This window comes from Eschscholzia californica, unplaced genomic scaffold, assembly GCF_041429995.1.
Source record: "Eschscholzia californica isolate CP2 unplaced genomic scaffold, dmEscCali1.0.p SCAF_2, whole genome shotgun sequence".
Lineage (NCBI taxonomy): Eukaryota > Viridiplantae > Streptophyta > Magnoliopsida > Ranunculales > Papaveraceae > Eschscholzia > Eschscholzia californica.
In genome coordinates this window covers 23,335,934-23,351,472 of record NW_028238309.1, presented here as the reverse complement: position 1 = coordinate 23,351,472, position 15,539 = coordinate 23,335,934, and the positions used below count along the sequence as shown (strand labels likewise).

General features: G+C 36.6%; 1 protein-coding gene, 1 long non-coding RNA gene and 1 pseudogene across 2 annotated transcripts; 1 reads left to right on the top strand and 2 right to left on the bottom strand.

Annotated features, from left to right (window-relative positions):
* Positions 1-1,670: 1,670 nt before the first annotated feature.
* LOC147557001 (uncharacterized) lies at positions 1,671-15,065 on the bottom strand. Its single transcript, XM_086658736.1, has 8 exons — positions 14,928-15,065; positions 9,488-10,203; positions 4,562-4,820; positions 4,272-4,478; positions 4,085-4,189; positions 3,531-3,701; positions 3,303-3,365; positions 1,671-1,799 (listed from the first exon to the last, which is right to left on the bottom strand). The coding sequence occupies exons 3-8, from the start codon at positions 4,805-4,807 to the stop codon at positions 1,671-1,673; spliced, it is 921 nt and encodes a 306-aa protein (XP_086514862.1). The 5' UTR covers positions 4,808-4,820; positions 9,488-10,203; positions 14,928-15,065.
* On the bottom strand, positions 5,092-8,801 carry LOC147557003 (uncharacterized; annotated as a pseudogene).
* LOC147557002 (uncharacterized) lies at positions 10,631-13,352 on the top strand. Its single transcript, XR_015233701.1, has 4 exons — positions 10,631-10,762; positions 10,846-10,904; positions 11,957-12,022; positions 13,081-13,352. It is a non-coding gene; the product is annotated as an uncharacterized LOC147557002 (long non-coding RNA).
* Positions 15,066-15,539: the final 474 nt, after the last annotated feature.

The window sequence follows — 15,539 nt, the reverse complement described above, 5'->3', positions numbered from 1 at the left end:
GATACCAATTTCAGACTAAATCTTCACCACCCAATTCTTGCATACCATATCCCACATTAATATCAATTTTCATTAATGCTTATTTTCAGTTTTGTTCTCTACACTTCCTCTCTCTATTAACATCCTGAATTTTTTACTTTCTTCGTAACTGATGGGAACCAATTCGTAAACGAAAGTTCCCTCTCACGATCTCATTAGTCATGAAATTGTCTCTCAAATCAATCTCTCCACAAACCTTCGTTTAACAGTGAAGAAATTAATAAGATTTGTTTGATTACTTTTCCCTCATCCTCTAAATATTGTTGTTTTTGGATTTGTGGCTCTTTGGTTTTCCCGAATTGCTTCAGGTACTCCTTTCTATCTTGATCCAGCATCAAGCTTATAGTTCATAGATTGATTGATTTGATTTGCTTGGTTAGTTGATGGTATTAGTTTTTTTTTTAGTTTTTGTTAATCACTCTGATTTTATTAATATTTTGTCTATAATAAGACTCTTTTTATATGTTTATCTTATTGAGGTTATGTCTATAATTACCTTAGTATAATGGATGAGCGGAGCTTATCTTTCTTCTTTTTTTTCTAGACCCTGGCTCTCTCGCTTACTTTCGATTAAAATGATTGGGTTCCTTGTATTCAATTTTGAATCACATTTGATCTAGCATTGGCTTCCTCTAATGTTCATGTTGATCATTATGGGTTTTTTGTTTTTTACACTTCTAGTAAGAGTTGAAGTATCTTCAGAAGGAATTATAAGGTACATTCTACTTTATAATTATCAAACTGATACTCAACCTAAAAATTATTTTTCTTAAACCTGTAGTTTAGGGTTTTCGTTTTCTATTTGATATAGAGTTCCGAAGCACAACAAGCTACAATTTAAGAAAAAAGTAATCAACCATGAAAAGTGCTCCTAAAGTTTTAAGCGATCGATTAAGCGTTTTTCATTTTGGTGTAATACTTGAACACGGTTCATTTTGTCGGGTCAGTTTTATTTCATTTTAAAAATTTGTATTTTAGAATAGTTTTTTGCATATTTTTTTAATGACTACTAATTTCTTTTTCTACTTCATGAAATACTATATATGACCTTTGCCTCCGACACATACACTTCCGTCGAGCACTTTACTTGTGCGTGCACGAATATGTTGTGGTGATAAAGTTAAAAAAATGCAGAGTGGAGACGCTAAAATCATGCTAGAGAAATCAGTGAGATAAAGGAGAGAGAGGAAGAGAAAAAAGGTCTCTTAATAAAACCCTTCGAACTTAGCTTTTAATTTAAATACACCACTACTCTTTTGTTTCCTTTTTTAAATTAAAAGCTAATATCCACTACAAAAATGAAGGCTATTGCCGACGGCGAAAAACTGTCGGTAACATAGGAAATACCGTCGGCAGTATACTTTGTCGACGGCACAAGAGTGTCGGCTTTAAAGCGGTAGGCAATAATACTGCCGACGACACTGCCGACGGTACAAAGGTTGTCGGTCCTTATATTACCGACGGGATCATAACTTCTCCCTGCCGTCGGCAGGATTCGTAGGGATTCGTAACTAATTTTTATTGCCGACGGTGTTTCCTTTTAAAATCACTGTCGGCAATGGATTTTTGCGCCAAATTTTTTTCGCGCCCTTTATAGTTGCCCTTATTCTGCCGACGCCTGTTAGCCGTCGCTACCAATTTTTGTCGACAGAATTTATACCGTCGGCAATAATTTTCTTAACTGTTTTTAAAAATCGATTTTTGTCACCCATTGCTGCAGTATGTGATCCATAAACTGCAGCAACATAATGAACAATTACCTGATAAACATAAATTCGAAAGAAATTCATAACAAAATAACCTAAAGCATTATATATATAACAAAACTCCTTTCTTCAACCGTCCAACATCAAAATCATTCACAAAGCATTCATATATATAACAAAACTCCTTTCTTCAAAATTCATACTTTTCGTCATCGATTTCAATCCCTACAGTGAAAAAGAAACAACACATATCTTAGTATCGAATGGCTTAACATTGAGTTTGATTCAAAGTTCACCAAAGAACAACTATAGCAATTATATCAAAATAAAAAAACAACTATAGCAATTAGTACTCTCAGACGTAATCATGAATTGGAATCAATCTTTCTGGAGGAACAGTAAGATTATAACGGTTCCGTAGCCGAAATGGATATAGATTAACTAATAAGCAAGACATTGTGGTATGGCCTGGACAAAACCATTCTCTCCAAATGCAGTATAAAATAGTCACAATAGTTAAGTTTAGAACTTACTTCCACATTCAGGACCACCTATCAATTCGGTCTACTTAAGATATATTTTCTTCCTATATTCTCTCCACAATCAGGACCCACAAATGAGACTCAAAACTTCTCAATTCTCTCATGGTTCAGCATTCCACGATTCCACCTAAAGACTTAATGAGCAGCATGAAGACTAATATTATACTAGAACTATAGCTAGGTTAACAACTAGAAGGCATGAATAACATGAATAAAATTAGCACTAATGGGATTAACTTCAGCAACTGTGCTCAGGAAACATAAACAACCTAAACTCTATCTGTAGTAGTCCTAACTTGCATAGCAAGTTTACCTCAGCCAAAACATGTAACCTATAAGAAAGTAACTACTAATCATAGTTGCTGAACTTACATCGTGAACTTACAATGAAAAAGAAACAACACATATCTTAGTATCGAATGGCTTAACATTGAATTTGATTCAAAGTCTTGCTAGACTAGGAGTAATTGGTTCTGGAAAGGAAAGAGGATAGTTGATTCATATCTATCACATTTGTAGCACAAAACTCAAATGACATATTCATGATCAATTGCTTATAGAATTGAACTACTTACAAGGAGCATTGGAGCTCAAGAAATGATATACGAAAGAAACATTAAGACAAATTCAAGTTATTGTTATCGAACCTTAACAAAAGATCGACGTAAATTCAGTGTAGGTAAGTTGGTTGTATATAGCTAAATATTTTTATTAGCATACTCTAAAAAATACAAGTAGTTGGATCAGTGACTTCTAGTTCGATTATCATAAATGAAAAACTAATTTTCATACAATGTTAGAGACTACGGGATCCAACTATCCTTGAAAACATAGTTAAGAAAATGTGAAGATTAAGTAATAGCATACCATCTATGAAGGCGCTTGTGAAGGTCGACGATGTATTCCCTGCTAACAACCTACTGCCCCTGTTAAAACTCAAATACAAATAAATCATCAAAATATGTTAAGTCGACGACATTTCAATACTTATTTGAGAAAAATAAGTTAGATATACCTGTGATGAAGAACCAACTCCATGTGATGAAGAACCAGCACCCTGTGATGAAGAACCAGCACACTGTCATGAAGAACCAGCACCATGTGATGAAGAACCAGCACCCTGTGATCGCATCATATTCATAAGTTCTTTCATTTGTGCTTTCAAAGAAGAAAGTTCCTCTCGTAACTCCACATTCTCATGCTTCATGTTCGAAATCTCTTGATCTATTTTCTTATTAGTTACGGAAGATTTCCGAGGAAATAGGTCTTTTGGCTTCACATGTGGCATGAGCCGAATTCGACCACCTCGTTCTCGTCCCATGACCTGCGCAAAGATGTCATTAGGACCTGGCGAGTCGTCTACTTCTCCATCAGTACTCTGCATTGCATTATCCCTCTCGTTCTCCATCTTTTTCTGTAAAATAGAATAAACTTGATCAGTGTCTATAATTTTATCTACATAATCATTATGAATAATAAAACATTAAGAGATGTAAAACTATTACTAGTAGTTCAGCAGCAATGGGGTTTACTACTACTCCTTCGTCTTTACTTGTATAACATTTTTGAAATAGATCCACTCGAGTAGGGTTTCTGTTATTTGATGTCGAAACTGTAAAATTCAACACAAGCACCACAATAGTTAAGGAGTTAACTATGATAAACAATAACAGAAATATGATAAAAACAAAGTCCATGGGCAGACAAGCACATAGTATTTCCCGACACACACACACACACAATAGTTCAGGAGTTAATAAAATTAGAAAGAGTTAATCACATAGTATTTCAAGAAACTTGTGCGAGTTGTACCTCATGAGAGACTTGTGCGAGAGATCTAGACCCAAGAGTGTGACAAAGCTTCAGAGCAGCCCTATTTCTTGCATTTCGTGCTGCTAGGTTCTATTTTTTTTAAAAAAAACTTAGTTGCAAATACATAATAAAGCTTTGAACAAAATGTAATATGAAGAAAAGAAATCTTTACCTTAACATCATCATCATTTTCCCAGAGTTCAAGCATATTGAACCACTGAGAAGGAACAATTCTCGGAGGGACCGTTTTTCCACACTCACTTTTGTCTCCAACATCCGTATAATATTTTCTCTTCGTAGCACATTTGTGGTCTTTCCACTTACTGTTTAGTTCTTTACTTAAGTAACCATCTAAGTCATTCAGAACATCAATGTATTCCTTGAAAAACAAATAAGTAGAGTAAGCAGATAAGACAACATAAATAGAAAAAAGATAACCTATATTGATGCCAAATGTATTACCTTAATGTCACTAATGGCTTTCTTTTTATTTTCTTCGTCAATTAAGCTCCAATCTGGTCTTGTTATTGGGAATCTGGTACCATCCCTTGCCAATATTCCGATGTATTGCGCCAATTTTGGTTGGTTAGGTCCAACCGGCCTGTTTTCTTCATCTAACTCAATATGAAGTTTTTCCCCTTCTATAAGGTCATTCAACCACGCGTTCTCGTTCGCCCCCCTTCCCCTCTTTCTTGGCGGTTCAGACATGTTTCTTCAAAATCTGCATAAACAAGACAAACATATAAGAAAATCATTAAGTTCTCGAGCACATAAGCAACATCGGTAATGTGCCCTAGGAAATAACCAAACCAAATTTCAATTAACAAAACAAAAACTGAACAAAGCAAGCATGAACTCTACTTATAAAATATATCAAGGAACAAAATTTATATTCTAAACAGATTAAATTGAAGCCCCAAATAAAAGATGAATCAAATTATATTTAATGTATAAGTAAGCTTAATAGCATTACCATAAAAAAGGAAGCAACTCTATCCCAAAATCCACAAATGATAATCGAAAAGAAAACTCTTAAAACCATTCAGAACTAACACATTTGTTATTCGAAAGGTAAAAACTAAACAAAAGAGTTGTCGTCTTCCTAATCATCCTCTTCACCGTCTTCCTCATCCTCACTGGGTTCCTCGTCCTCTTTCTCATCAAACTCTTCCTCCTCATACTCTTCCTCATCAGACTCTTCCTCCTCACACTCTTCCTCGGGCTCGTCTTCATCACCTTCTTGAGCTGCATTGTCTTCGTCGTCCATCATCGCAACGTCTTCCTCATCCTCATTATCACAAACATTGGTATAATCTAAAATCAACTCACTATCAAGTGGTAGGTCATCACCTGAATTTTCATTCATTTCGTAAGTATCTCTTGGTCTATTCTTCACCACAACATGCCATTCAAGTTCAATCGGATCTTGAACATAAAAAACCTGGCTGATTTGAGATGCCAACACATAAGGATCTTCATTTTCGGTTCGCGACAGATGAGAGAAATTAACAAGTATAAAACCATATTGATCAACCTTTAAACCTTTGTTTTTATTGATGTTAACCCAGTCACATTTGAATAATACAAATCGACGGTCTCGTCGATATGTAATTTCAAGTATGTCAGTGACACGTCCATAATGCGTCAAAACCGCATCAACTGGATTTGAATCTTTTGCACTTGCGAAATAAGTCTGACTCGCATCAAGTGCCACACCACTATTCTGCGTCGTACTTCCTATCTCTTTTGCAACAGTTTTGAAATTGTACCTATTAATTGTATAACCCTTGAATCGTACGACACGTGGAAGTGGACCTGCGACAAGGATGTCCAGTTCTTCAGGATATGACTGTTTAGCTCCCTTCAGTTTTTTGAGATGATCCTTAAGCCACTGAGCAAATTCTTCTGAGTGTTTTTTGTGAATTGCAAGGGCACTTAATTTTTTGTGCTTTATCGCTAAAAATTATTTGTGATTGCTGCAAATGGAATAAGGGTTTTATCATCTTCATCACCTTAGACGTTATCATAGAGGAAAGAATTACTTAAAAGCATACTTACTCGATAAATTTTTGTGCATCCTTAGCATTTGACAAGATATAATAATGCACCCGATCAAACTCAGTTGCATCAAGTGTCAATGAGACACCGTTTCCTATCTGGGTGTTGTCTGTATAACGGACTGGTCTATTTGAGCGTGACTCAACATTTTCCATATATCTTGTCACAAATGAGACACACTCGTCGGCAACATATGCCTCGGCAATGCAACCCTCTGGTTGAGCTCTATTACGGACGTATTTCTTTAGAGTACACAAAAATCTAGTAACACAAGAATAAACTGTCATTAAACGAGTAGACAAGAACTATAAACATAATATATTAAAAAAAATACAAATTCTATACCTTTCAATGGGATACATCCATCGAAAATGGACGGGACCACCCATCCGTGCCTCCATGGGTAAATGAATTGACAAGTGAATCATTATGTCAAAGAAGCTAGGCGGAAATATCTTCTCCAACTTGCACAAGATAAGTGGGATTTTATCCTCTAGTCGTTCATAATCTTCAACACGACCTACTTTTGAGCACAAGTTACGAAAGAATATGCTAAACTCTATTAGTGTAGAGCAAACTTCCTTCGGTAAAGTCTTTCGAATTGCCAAAGGTAACAATTGTTGCATGATGACATGTGAATCATGACTCTTCAAACCATATATCTTTTGATCTTTGATATTAACACGCCGAGCAAAATTCGAAGAGTAACCATCTGGAATCTTGAGGTTCTTCAACACGTTGCAAAACAATTCTTTACGTGACTTGTCCATAGTATAACATGCAGCTGGAATATAAAGTTTACCATTCGCCTTTTCTTTAGGGTGGAGCTCAAATCTGATTCCCATTTTCACGAGGTCTAATCTTGCCTTCATATTATCTTTTGTTTTCCCCTCAATATCCATAAGAGTACCAAGAATATTATCACAAATGTTCTTCTCAATATGCATAACATCTAAATTGTGTTTTAGCATATTATGTTCCCAGTAAGGCAATTCTTAGAATATACTGAGTTTCTTCCAGTTATCCGGCATAACATTTGTCTCTTTGGTAATTCTTCTTCTTTTTCTACAACCAACATCACCTCTCAAATTCTCCTCAAATTTTTTACCAAATACATGCGGAAACTCTCTTAACTTTTGTAAGATATCATTTCCAATTAGAGGGTTTGGAGGTGGTCTTCGTTCAGTAGTTCCATCAAATTTGTTTTTCATCTTACGAAACCTATGATTCAAAGGTAAAAATCGTCTATGACCCATATAACATGTCTTCCGCCAATTAGACAAATAACTATGACATGTTTCCTCACGACATGTTGAGCAAGCCATTTTACCCTTCGTACTCCAACCTGATAACATGGCAAGTCCTGGATAATCACTTATGGTCCATAACAAACCCGCACGCAAACTGAATATTTCATTTTTAGAAGCATCATAAGTGTCTATCCCTTCTTCCCACAATTCTTTGAGTTCATCAATCAAAGGCCTCAAATACACGTCTATGTCATTTCCCGGACTATGAGGTCCAGGTATAAGCAAAGATAGTATCATGTTAGGTTGTTTCATGCACAACCACGGCGGTAAATTGTAAGGAATAAGGACCACAGGCCACGTGTTGTGCGAAACGCTCATTGTTCCGAAGGGATTAAAACCATCACTTGCCAAACCCAATCTCACATTTCTTGAGTCTGCAGCAAATGTTCGATTCTTAACATCGAAATCTTTCCAAGCTTCAGAATCTGCAGGATGCCTTAACACCCCATCTTTGTTGCGAACTTCATCATGCCATCTCATATTTGTTGCACTCTTTGATGACATGTACAGTCGTTGTAATCTTGGTTTCAAGGGGAAGTGACGAAGAATCTTTGCAGGTGTCTTTTTTTTCTCATCTTTATAGCGAGACTCGCCACACCTCGTACACTTTTCTAGCCCAGAATTTTCTTTGTAATACAACATACAATCATTCGGACATGCATCGATTTTAACATAGTTCAATCCCAAATCTGAAATCAACTTTTTGCATTGGGTAAAATTCTCAGGCAAAGTACACCCGTCAGGTAGAGCATCTCTCAGTAACTGGAGTAATAACTTGAATGACTTGTCACTCCACCCTCCAATGCATTTATAGTTCCATAATTTCATAAAAAAAGATAACATAGTCATCTTATCACAACCAGGGTATAACTGTTCTTCGATTGTTCTAACAATCTAGCAAACTTGTTGTTCGAAGAATTGTCGTTTTCTACCCCATCAGCTGCACTATTGGTATCTCCGCCAATGTTATAAACTCCACAAATGTCTCGCACCATACCTTCTAGGTCTTCATCATCGTCAGCATCTTCTAAAACTTGTTCATTTGTAACCTCGGTTGTTGTGTGCATACGACAAGTTGTAGATCTATCTTCTCCGTAACAAAACCAAGTTACATAATTTCTCATCATCCCATTCCAAAACAAATGTCCCTCAACTGTTTCTCTATCGGCATACTTTGTATTTAAGCATTTAACACATGGACATTTTATTTTATTATCTTCAGTAACTACCCCGTGACTAAACGCATAATCCAAGAAAGAAACGACACCATCTTCGTATTGTTTTGATCTTCTGTCAAAGTTTAGCCACGACTTATCCATGAAAGCTAACTTCATTAATACAACCCCGTGTTAGTATGACATGAACTAATTCTATGTATGAAATACATTTAACGCGAAATTTAAAGGATAAAGAATATGCCATTATTCATACTCAAGCAAAAGAAGTTGTTCATATATGTTATTGATAAAGTGATAAGTAAAGCTTATTTATTTTTGTTTTTGAGGGTTTAAAGCATGAAGAAACAATATCTATGTCCTAAGGATAATATTAACAACATTGAACTCCTACAAAAGCAAAAGTACTACAAACCTAAACCCAACTTTATCTTCACATTTACAAGACTTAGATAACATAAAAAAGATTGGGTCGCAGTCCATGGCTGTTAGTACTCATGTAATGGAATAACAATGGTAAAACGGTATTTCATCGCTGAACTACCACTAAAAATGATCTAAAGCCGAAGACAGAACCTAACATGATAATAAAAGAAAATCATAGACAAACCATGGAATAACAATGTGGTTCGGTCGTAAAATCAAACTGACTATTTCATCATAGATAAAATCCTAAATAAAAACCAACACAAAATAGCTGATAATGAGACTTTCAATTCTATTACAAACCTTAAACTCTCAACACAAACAGATGCAACAAAAAACAAAGTGAACCGCAGAAAATTCATAAAATGAAAAGCAGATAAAATCAGAGAAGATAAATTGAAAAAAAGAAAAATTTGTACCTATTTGCTTATGGTGTTTGAGTTGTTGAGTGATGAGTGAGTAGAAAGATTTGAGCTTCAATTTCGCAGGAACATGTTATCCTCAAACTATATGAACAAGAAAGTGATCCAAACACGAAGCAGGTTAAGAAACAACGGTATAAAAGTAGGAAATGATAAAAACAAACAAAGCCATTAACTTCACTAGGATGAAAGTAGGAAATTAGTAGTGTAGTACTATAATAGTGAGCACCTTTTTTTACTTATATGAAAAAAAAAGTATCAAATATCTGGGCAGCCAACCGATACTAGTTTCAGGCTGGAAGAGGTCTAAAACCACATAAAGACACCAAATATGCCCTCTCGAATTATATCGATTCCAAGACTTGGATCTGAAAGGCTTATTATGAGCCCTAAAGATATTAAAAGGAACCCTAAAAGAGAAGGATATAGTCCAAGGTTCGATCAAAAGGAAATCAATGACTTTCTCACTCTCTTAATGGAGGGCCTAGGTCTAGATTTTTTAGCCTGTTCTATCATTTTTTAGATTTAAAAAAAAAAAACTCTAATCACGGGTCATACACTATTATCAACTACTATACAATATTTAAAGCGCAGAATAAATCATTTTCATAAGAATGGGGTAAAAAAATGAGGGATACTTACCAAAGGCGGAGGGGATCTGGATGTCGAGTTCAACCATGAAAATTGTTGATGAGAGATTTGAGAACGAACAACTGAAATTCAAAAAAGGAATACCTAAAAATCAAACATTCAATTCAAGGTAATCAGAACAGTTAATACATAATCAAACTACCAGTACAAAACAATTTTCTTATCTTTGAGTTGGATACAACACCACCAAGGCATCCACCCACCCACCCTCTCTCTCCCTCTCTCTCTCTTTCTCTCTCTACAGAAAATACAAAACCAAAATCTATCAAGAACCCCATTTATATTGTAACATCCCATGTTTCTAAGGTTAGTTGAGGGACTATTTGATAATTGGGTCAAGTCAAAAGAGGGGCCAAATCAGCAAAGAGTTCAATTTGGGGGTATTTTGCAGTCAAGCCAAAACTAGGGGCCTAACTGCAATTTCGTGGAATTGGATAAGAGAAGAAAAATCAGACCTTTTATCCCTCTTTTGCTCGACAGAACTTGAGGGTTAGGGTTAGGGTCTGGGTGAAAGAAAATTCGATTTCTATGGAGATTTCAAGTTGATTTCAAGGGGAAATCTGACTTTTTGTTGAATTCAACTTCAATGAGTTGATTCAAGCTAGGGTTTGTGGAATTTTGGTAAGTAAGATCCTATTTCTCTCTCTAGACAGAATTTTAGCTTTGTTTGATTTTAATGGAGTCTTGTTGCTTCGAATTTGTAGAAGTTTGTGAAGGATTGATCAAGGGAAAGCTATCCTAACTAGAATTCAATCGAATCAAGGTAAGAAATCAACCAATTCGATGATTTAATGTCAGAATTCTTAATTCTAGGGTTTAAGGTTTATGAAAATTTGGGATTTTGATGATTCATTTTGTTTTAGGGTTTATCTAGTTGAGAATTATACAATTTTGATATAAAAGAAACTTTAGAGAGATTATGTGATATAGGTTATCGATCGAACGACAACTCGAGGGACTGAATTAAACCTACTGTCCGAGCCAATCTGGGATTGATATGTTGCTCGTACGTACTTTCATAAAACACGAACGTCGTAGCTTAGGTTGTTAGCTTTCCGAAAAGGTATGGTACAAGTCTTTCCGATAATGGACGAAGGAGTTATGGTTGTTTTACCGAGCAGCGCGCAGTTTACCAAACATGAAAACTGCTTACTGTTTTTAGTAGTTATCTAATCATAGATGTTTCAAATGTTATTTGAGTCTTCTCCATTATTGTAGCTTGTCTCGATACGATTCCAGAAAGGTATAGTACGAGTTTATTGGAGTTCGGATGAGGGAAATATGAGCAATTTAATACCCAGCGTACGATCAGTGAAACTAATGCGCTGTTGCGTATGTTTTGTGATTTTCGGAGATGTCCTAATTGAAATTAGAGGAGACCCCTTTAGAGGAAAACTTCAGAAATGATATAAGCTTTCCAACGATATAAAATTAGGTTGAAACGAAATAACTACGAGACAATTATGACTGTTTTACCGAACAGTGCGCTGTTGAGAAAATTCAGTTTTGTTGTTGTATGAATTTTGCAAATTTCGAAGATGACTAACTTGGAATTTGGCCGAGACCTTTAGTAACTAAATGTTAAGGATATAAGTAAGTTCAAACACTGATTGGTGGACCCTAAGTGGGCATGGTATGAAAGATAGAAGATCGATCGAAATCCGGTTAAGTCGAAGTCTTCCAAAGTTATCGTTTTGTTTTTATGTTATGAGTTTTCATTGTTTTGTTTTATTTATCGTTTTTGTCGTGCAAGGTTCTTCGTTTAGAACCTAACGTTTCTATTCGGTGTTTTTTGGTTATTCTTCCTTATCCCAGAGTATGCGAATGAGGAGGAATAAGGTCGTCTGGTAGGCGGGAGGTCTTTGGTGAGCAAGGACTGAGGTTGGGGTTCTGAATCCTTTATCCAACATGGTTTTATAGATGATGAATATGCTAGATTCCATAGTTATATATGCGCCATTATAACTAGAGTTTAGGTAGCATGAAACTTGATTTATGTGAGGAACTGAAATATGCTTGAAATGTTTTGATGCGATATGAGAAATGTTTTCGAACTGATTTTACGATGATTGTGAACTACTGGGGATTTTCTTGTATGTACCCGACTGCGGACAACCTACGGGCATGTAGCCATTGAGGGTAGGATGACATGTGGACACGGGTGTGATCCGTGTGAGACCGGTGAGGTGGGCGACACTAGTCATGAGACCTGTGGGAGTAGAGTGCTTCACTTGCTGGCCATTGGTGCTCGTGCCTCCAGCTCGAGGCTCAGGGCCGTACACCCTGACCGCTCGCCTGGGAGGTGACATTGATTGGGATCCCTCTGCTTTGTGGCGATATGACTCTTGGTTGTTCCACTTCCGTGTTTGATAAGATAATGAATCGAATGTAATATGGTTTTGATATACGAAAGTAAATGGATTTTGAAAGATTGCATTAGATGCATGATAGGGTACCGAAGAGAGTAAGGTTCAGGTCCTACCATGGGTATTGGGGGACGGCTCTATTACTCGAACTCGGTGATCTAAAACGTATTTAGATACTTAAGGTATATATGTATCATGAGGTAAACTCTTCAATGATTGCGGAGTCCCTTAGCGGGAGAGGGGCTTATCGACTAGGGGTAAGTCTCTTTCTCGAGGAGACGTAGTGCATTAGCTAGTGCCATAAATGGGCTGGTACTATTTAACGCCCTCTAGGTTCTCCTGAGGTGCTCTCCTCTTATTGGGAGCGCACCATGGGTGGGCAGCTAATCACTGCTATTGCTTGCTAGATTAAGGAAAATGGTTTTGTATATAGTATATATGGTAACTGGTTTGGTAACTCGATTTGTCATGATGTTTACAACTTATTAAATGAACTTTTGAAAACGTGATGGGTTTTGGATTGGTCTTCTACCAGAATAACTCGTGTCGTTGAGTATTCTGACCCCCTACCAGTTGTTAGTGTGCAGGTGCTTGGTTGTAGCCTCGAGGCGGAGTTGTATTCCAGCCAGTGATCTTGTCTAACGAGGCTAGAGGTGTTGCGTCGTTTTCTTTAGTTTTTGCTTATATGGTTTTTCGTTATTTCCAAGTTATGTATTTATTGTAGAAACCAAACTCTAAAATGTATATATATATATATATAACACTTAGAGTTGTTTATAGGTTGTATCGTTGTGTAAGAGGCTTTTATAGTTCTTTTTGTGGTTCGGGTTTCGACCCGAAACTGAGTTGAGTTTGTTTAGCTTCCGCTTTAGTTTATTTTTCTTGTATATGCGAATGTATGGTTTGCATGACAGGTTTTACAGGTGCGACCGGTTCGATTTACAGAGGAGACTCTGCCGGATTTTTGTCTCGTCTGTGAATTGCCGGGGCGTGGTCGTGTCTATTTTGGGACACGGGGCGTCACATATATGGCCTAATGGTCTTCTACGATTAGGCCAATAAAATCTAAAAAATTATTATTAGAACTAAAGAAGACAACAAAACATTCAATTCAACTGAAACTAGTATCGGTTGGTTGCCGACGAAGGAAATTCCAATAAAATGTTGAATTGGGAGACACGATTCAACATTGCCCTAGGAACTGCAAAGGGTATAACATACTTGCACGAAGAATGTCGAGATTGTATCGTCCATTGTGATATTAAGCCAGAAAACATACTTTTGGACGAAAGTCACAAACCCATGTCTTCTTTAAATCTTTCTACCTCAAATAAATTAGTAATCCTCAGTAGTAATAGATACGGATCCAAAAAACTCAACCATAAACAAGAATGAGAAAACCCCACTTTACTAAAGTGGGAAATCATCGTATTTTGAAGATTATATTGATGATCATCGTATTTTGAAGATTATATTGATGATGATAAAGCTCAAGAGCAGGAAAACAACAGAACAGGTAACTATGATTTTCATTTCCATTACAGATAAAGAATTACATGTTGTTATTAGAATGTCTTATCCCCCCCCCCCTTCCCCTTCCCCTTCCCCTTCCCCTTCCCCTTCCCCTTGAAACAATTACTTGTAATCTAGATATAGCATCATTGGTGGTAAGTTACTAGTATTCTTATCAATACATACTAATTGTTTTGGTTTAGATCAGATCTTCCCTTGCTCTAGGATCCTTTCAATCCTTAATTTGTAGAAATCATCAATTTAACATTCGAATCATGTCTATTGTTTATAAATTATGGAGTATTAAACTCCGCTTTACTTATACATGTGATAGTCAATTGAACTTGGAAATTATGCATTCTTTCGATAGTAAACATTAAATATGTCAACAACTTCATAGTCTTTAGTGTCGTGCGTGTTCATCAGTATGGTATAGGACATATTGTTGAGAAGCTTCTTGTGAATATTGCAGATGTTGAAGCTGATGACAGAAGTAGAGAATGATGAGGGGGACCTACTAGCAAAGTCAGATACAGGGTCAGAAATTGTTAAACTCGTCGAGGATATCCACCAACAGTATGAATCCCTCTATTCACTTTACACTAGTTTAACAGGCGATTTGTGGAGAAAAATTCATCACAAAGAAAAAACAGATGAGACATCTTCATCTAGTTCAGACTCGGAATCAGATCATTCTTCCAAGGTGACAGACAGTGAAAACCACAATGGAGAAAGTGAGTTCCATAAGCTAACAGGAAACCTGAAATGTCAAATGTCCCTCAACTCAAGGGTAGGAAATGATAAAAACAAACCCTAGACTTGAGTTTTCCAACACGAAAATCAGAAGTAGAAAAAAAAAGGTCTAAAAAGAAGTTTGAAGAAAAAGGGAAAGAGTAATTGAAGAATACCTTCGAGCAAATCCTTCGAGCAAGAGATTTGAGTTGTTTAAGAGATTTGAGTTGTTTGAGAGATTTGAGAGATTTGAGTTGTTTGAGTTATTTGAGAGATTTGAGTTGTTTGAGTGATGAAGGTTTTCCCCAAATCCTTCGAGCAAGAGAGGAAAAGAGAGATGAGTAATCCGTCGAGCTAGGGCGTAAGAGGGCCAGGGTCAGGACCGACGGGCTTCGAGAAATCCGTCGGCCCAATGGTTTCGCGGAAAATATTTCTGCCAAATCATTTCCACCGCCGACGGTGAGTAAACTATTTTCCGTCGGGAAAATAGTTTCCAGAATTTTTTCCCTCCTGAAATGAATTTGTAGAAGGTTTTCACAACCGGGAAAATTCGCGTCATTTCTTTATTTCGGCCAAAGTACTTCTAACGACGATTTTCCAGGGCAACGGCCAAGTTGTCGGTGAAAGTTGGTACCGAGCTGTTAATTGCCGACGGTTTTCTATAAAAACCGTCGGTGGAGTGCACTACTGGCGACGACTAAATAGGGAAGCCGTGGGTCTTATCCCCGACGACATTTGTGTATTCCGTCGGCAACGGCCGTCGGCAATAGAGCGCATTTTTGTAGTGA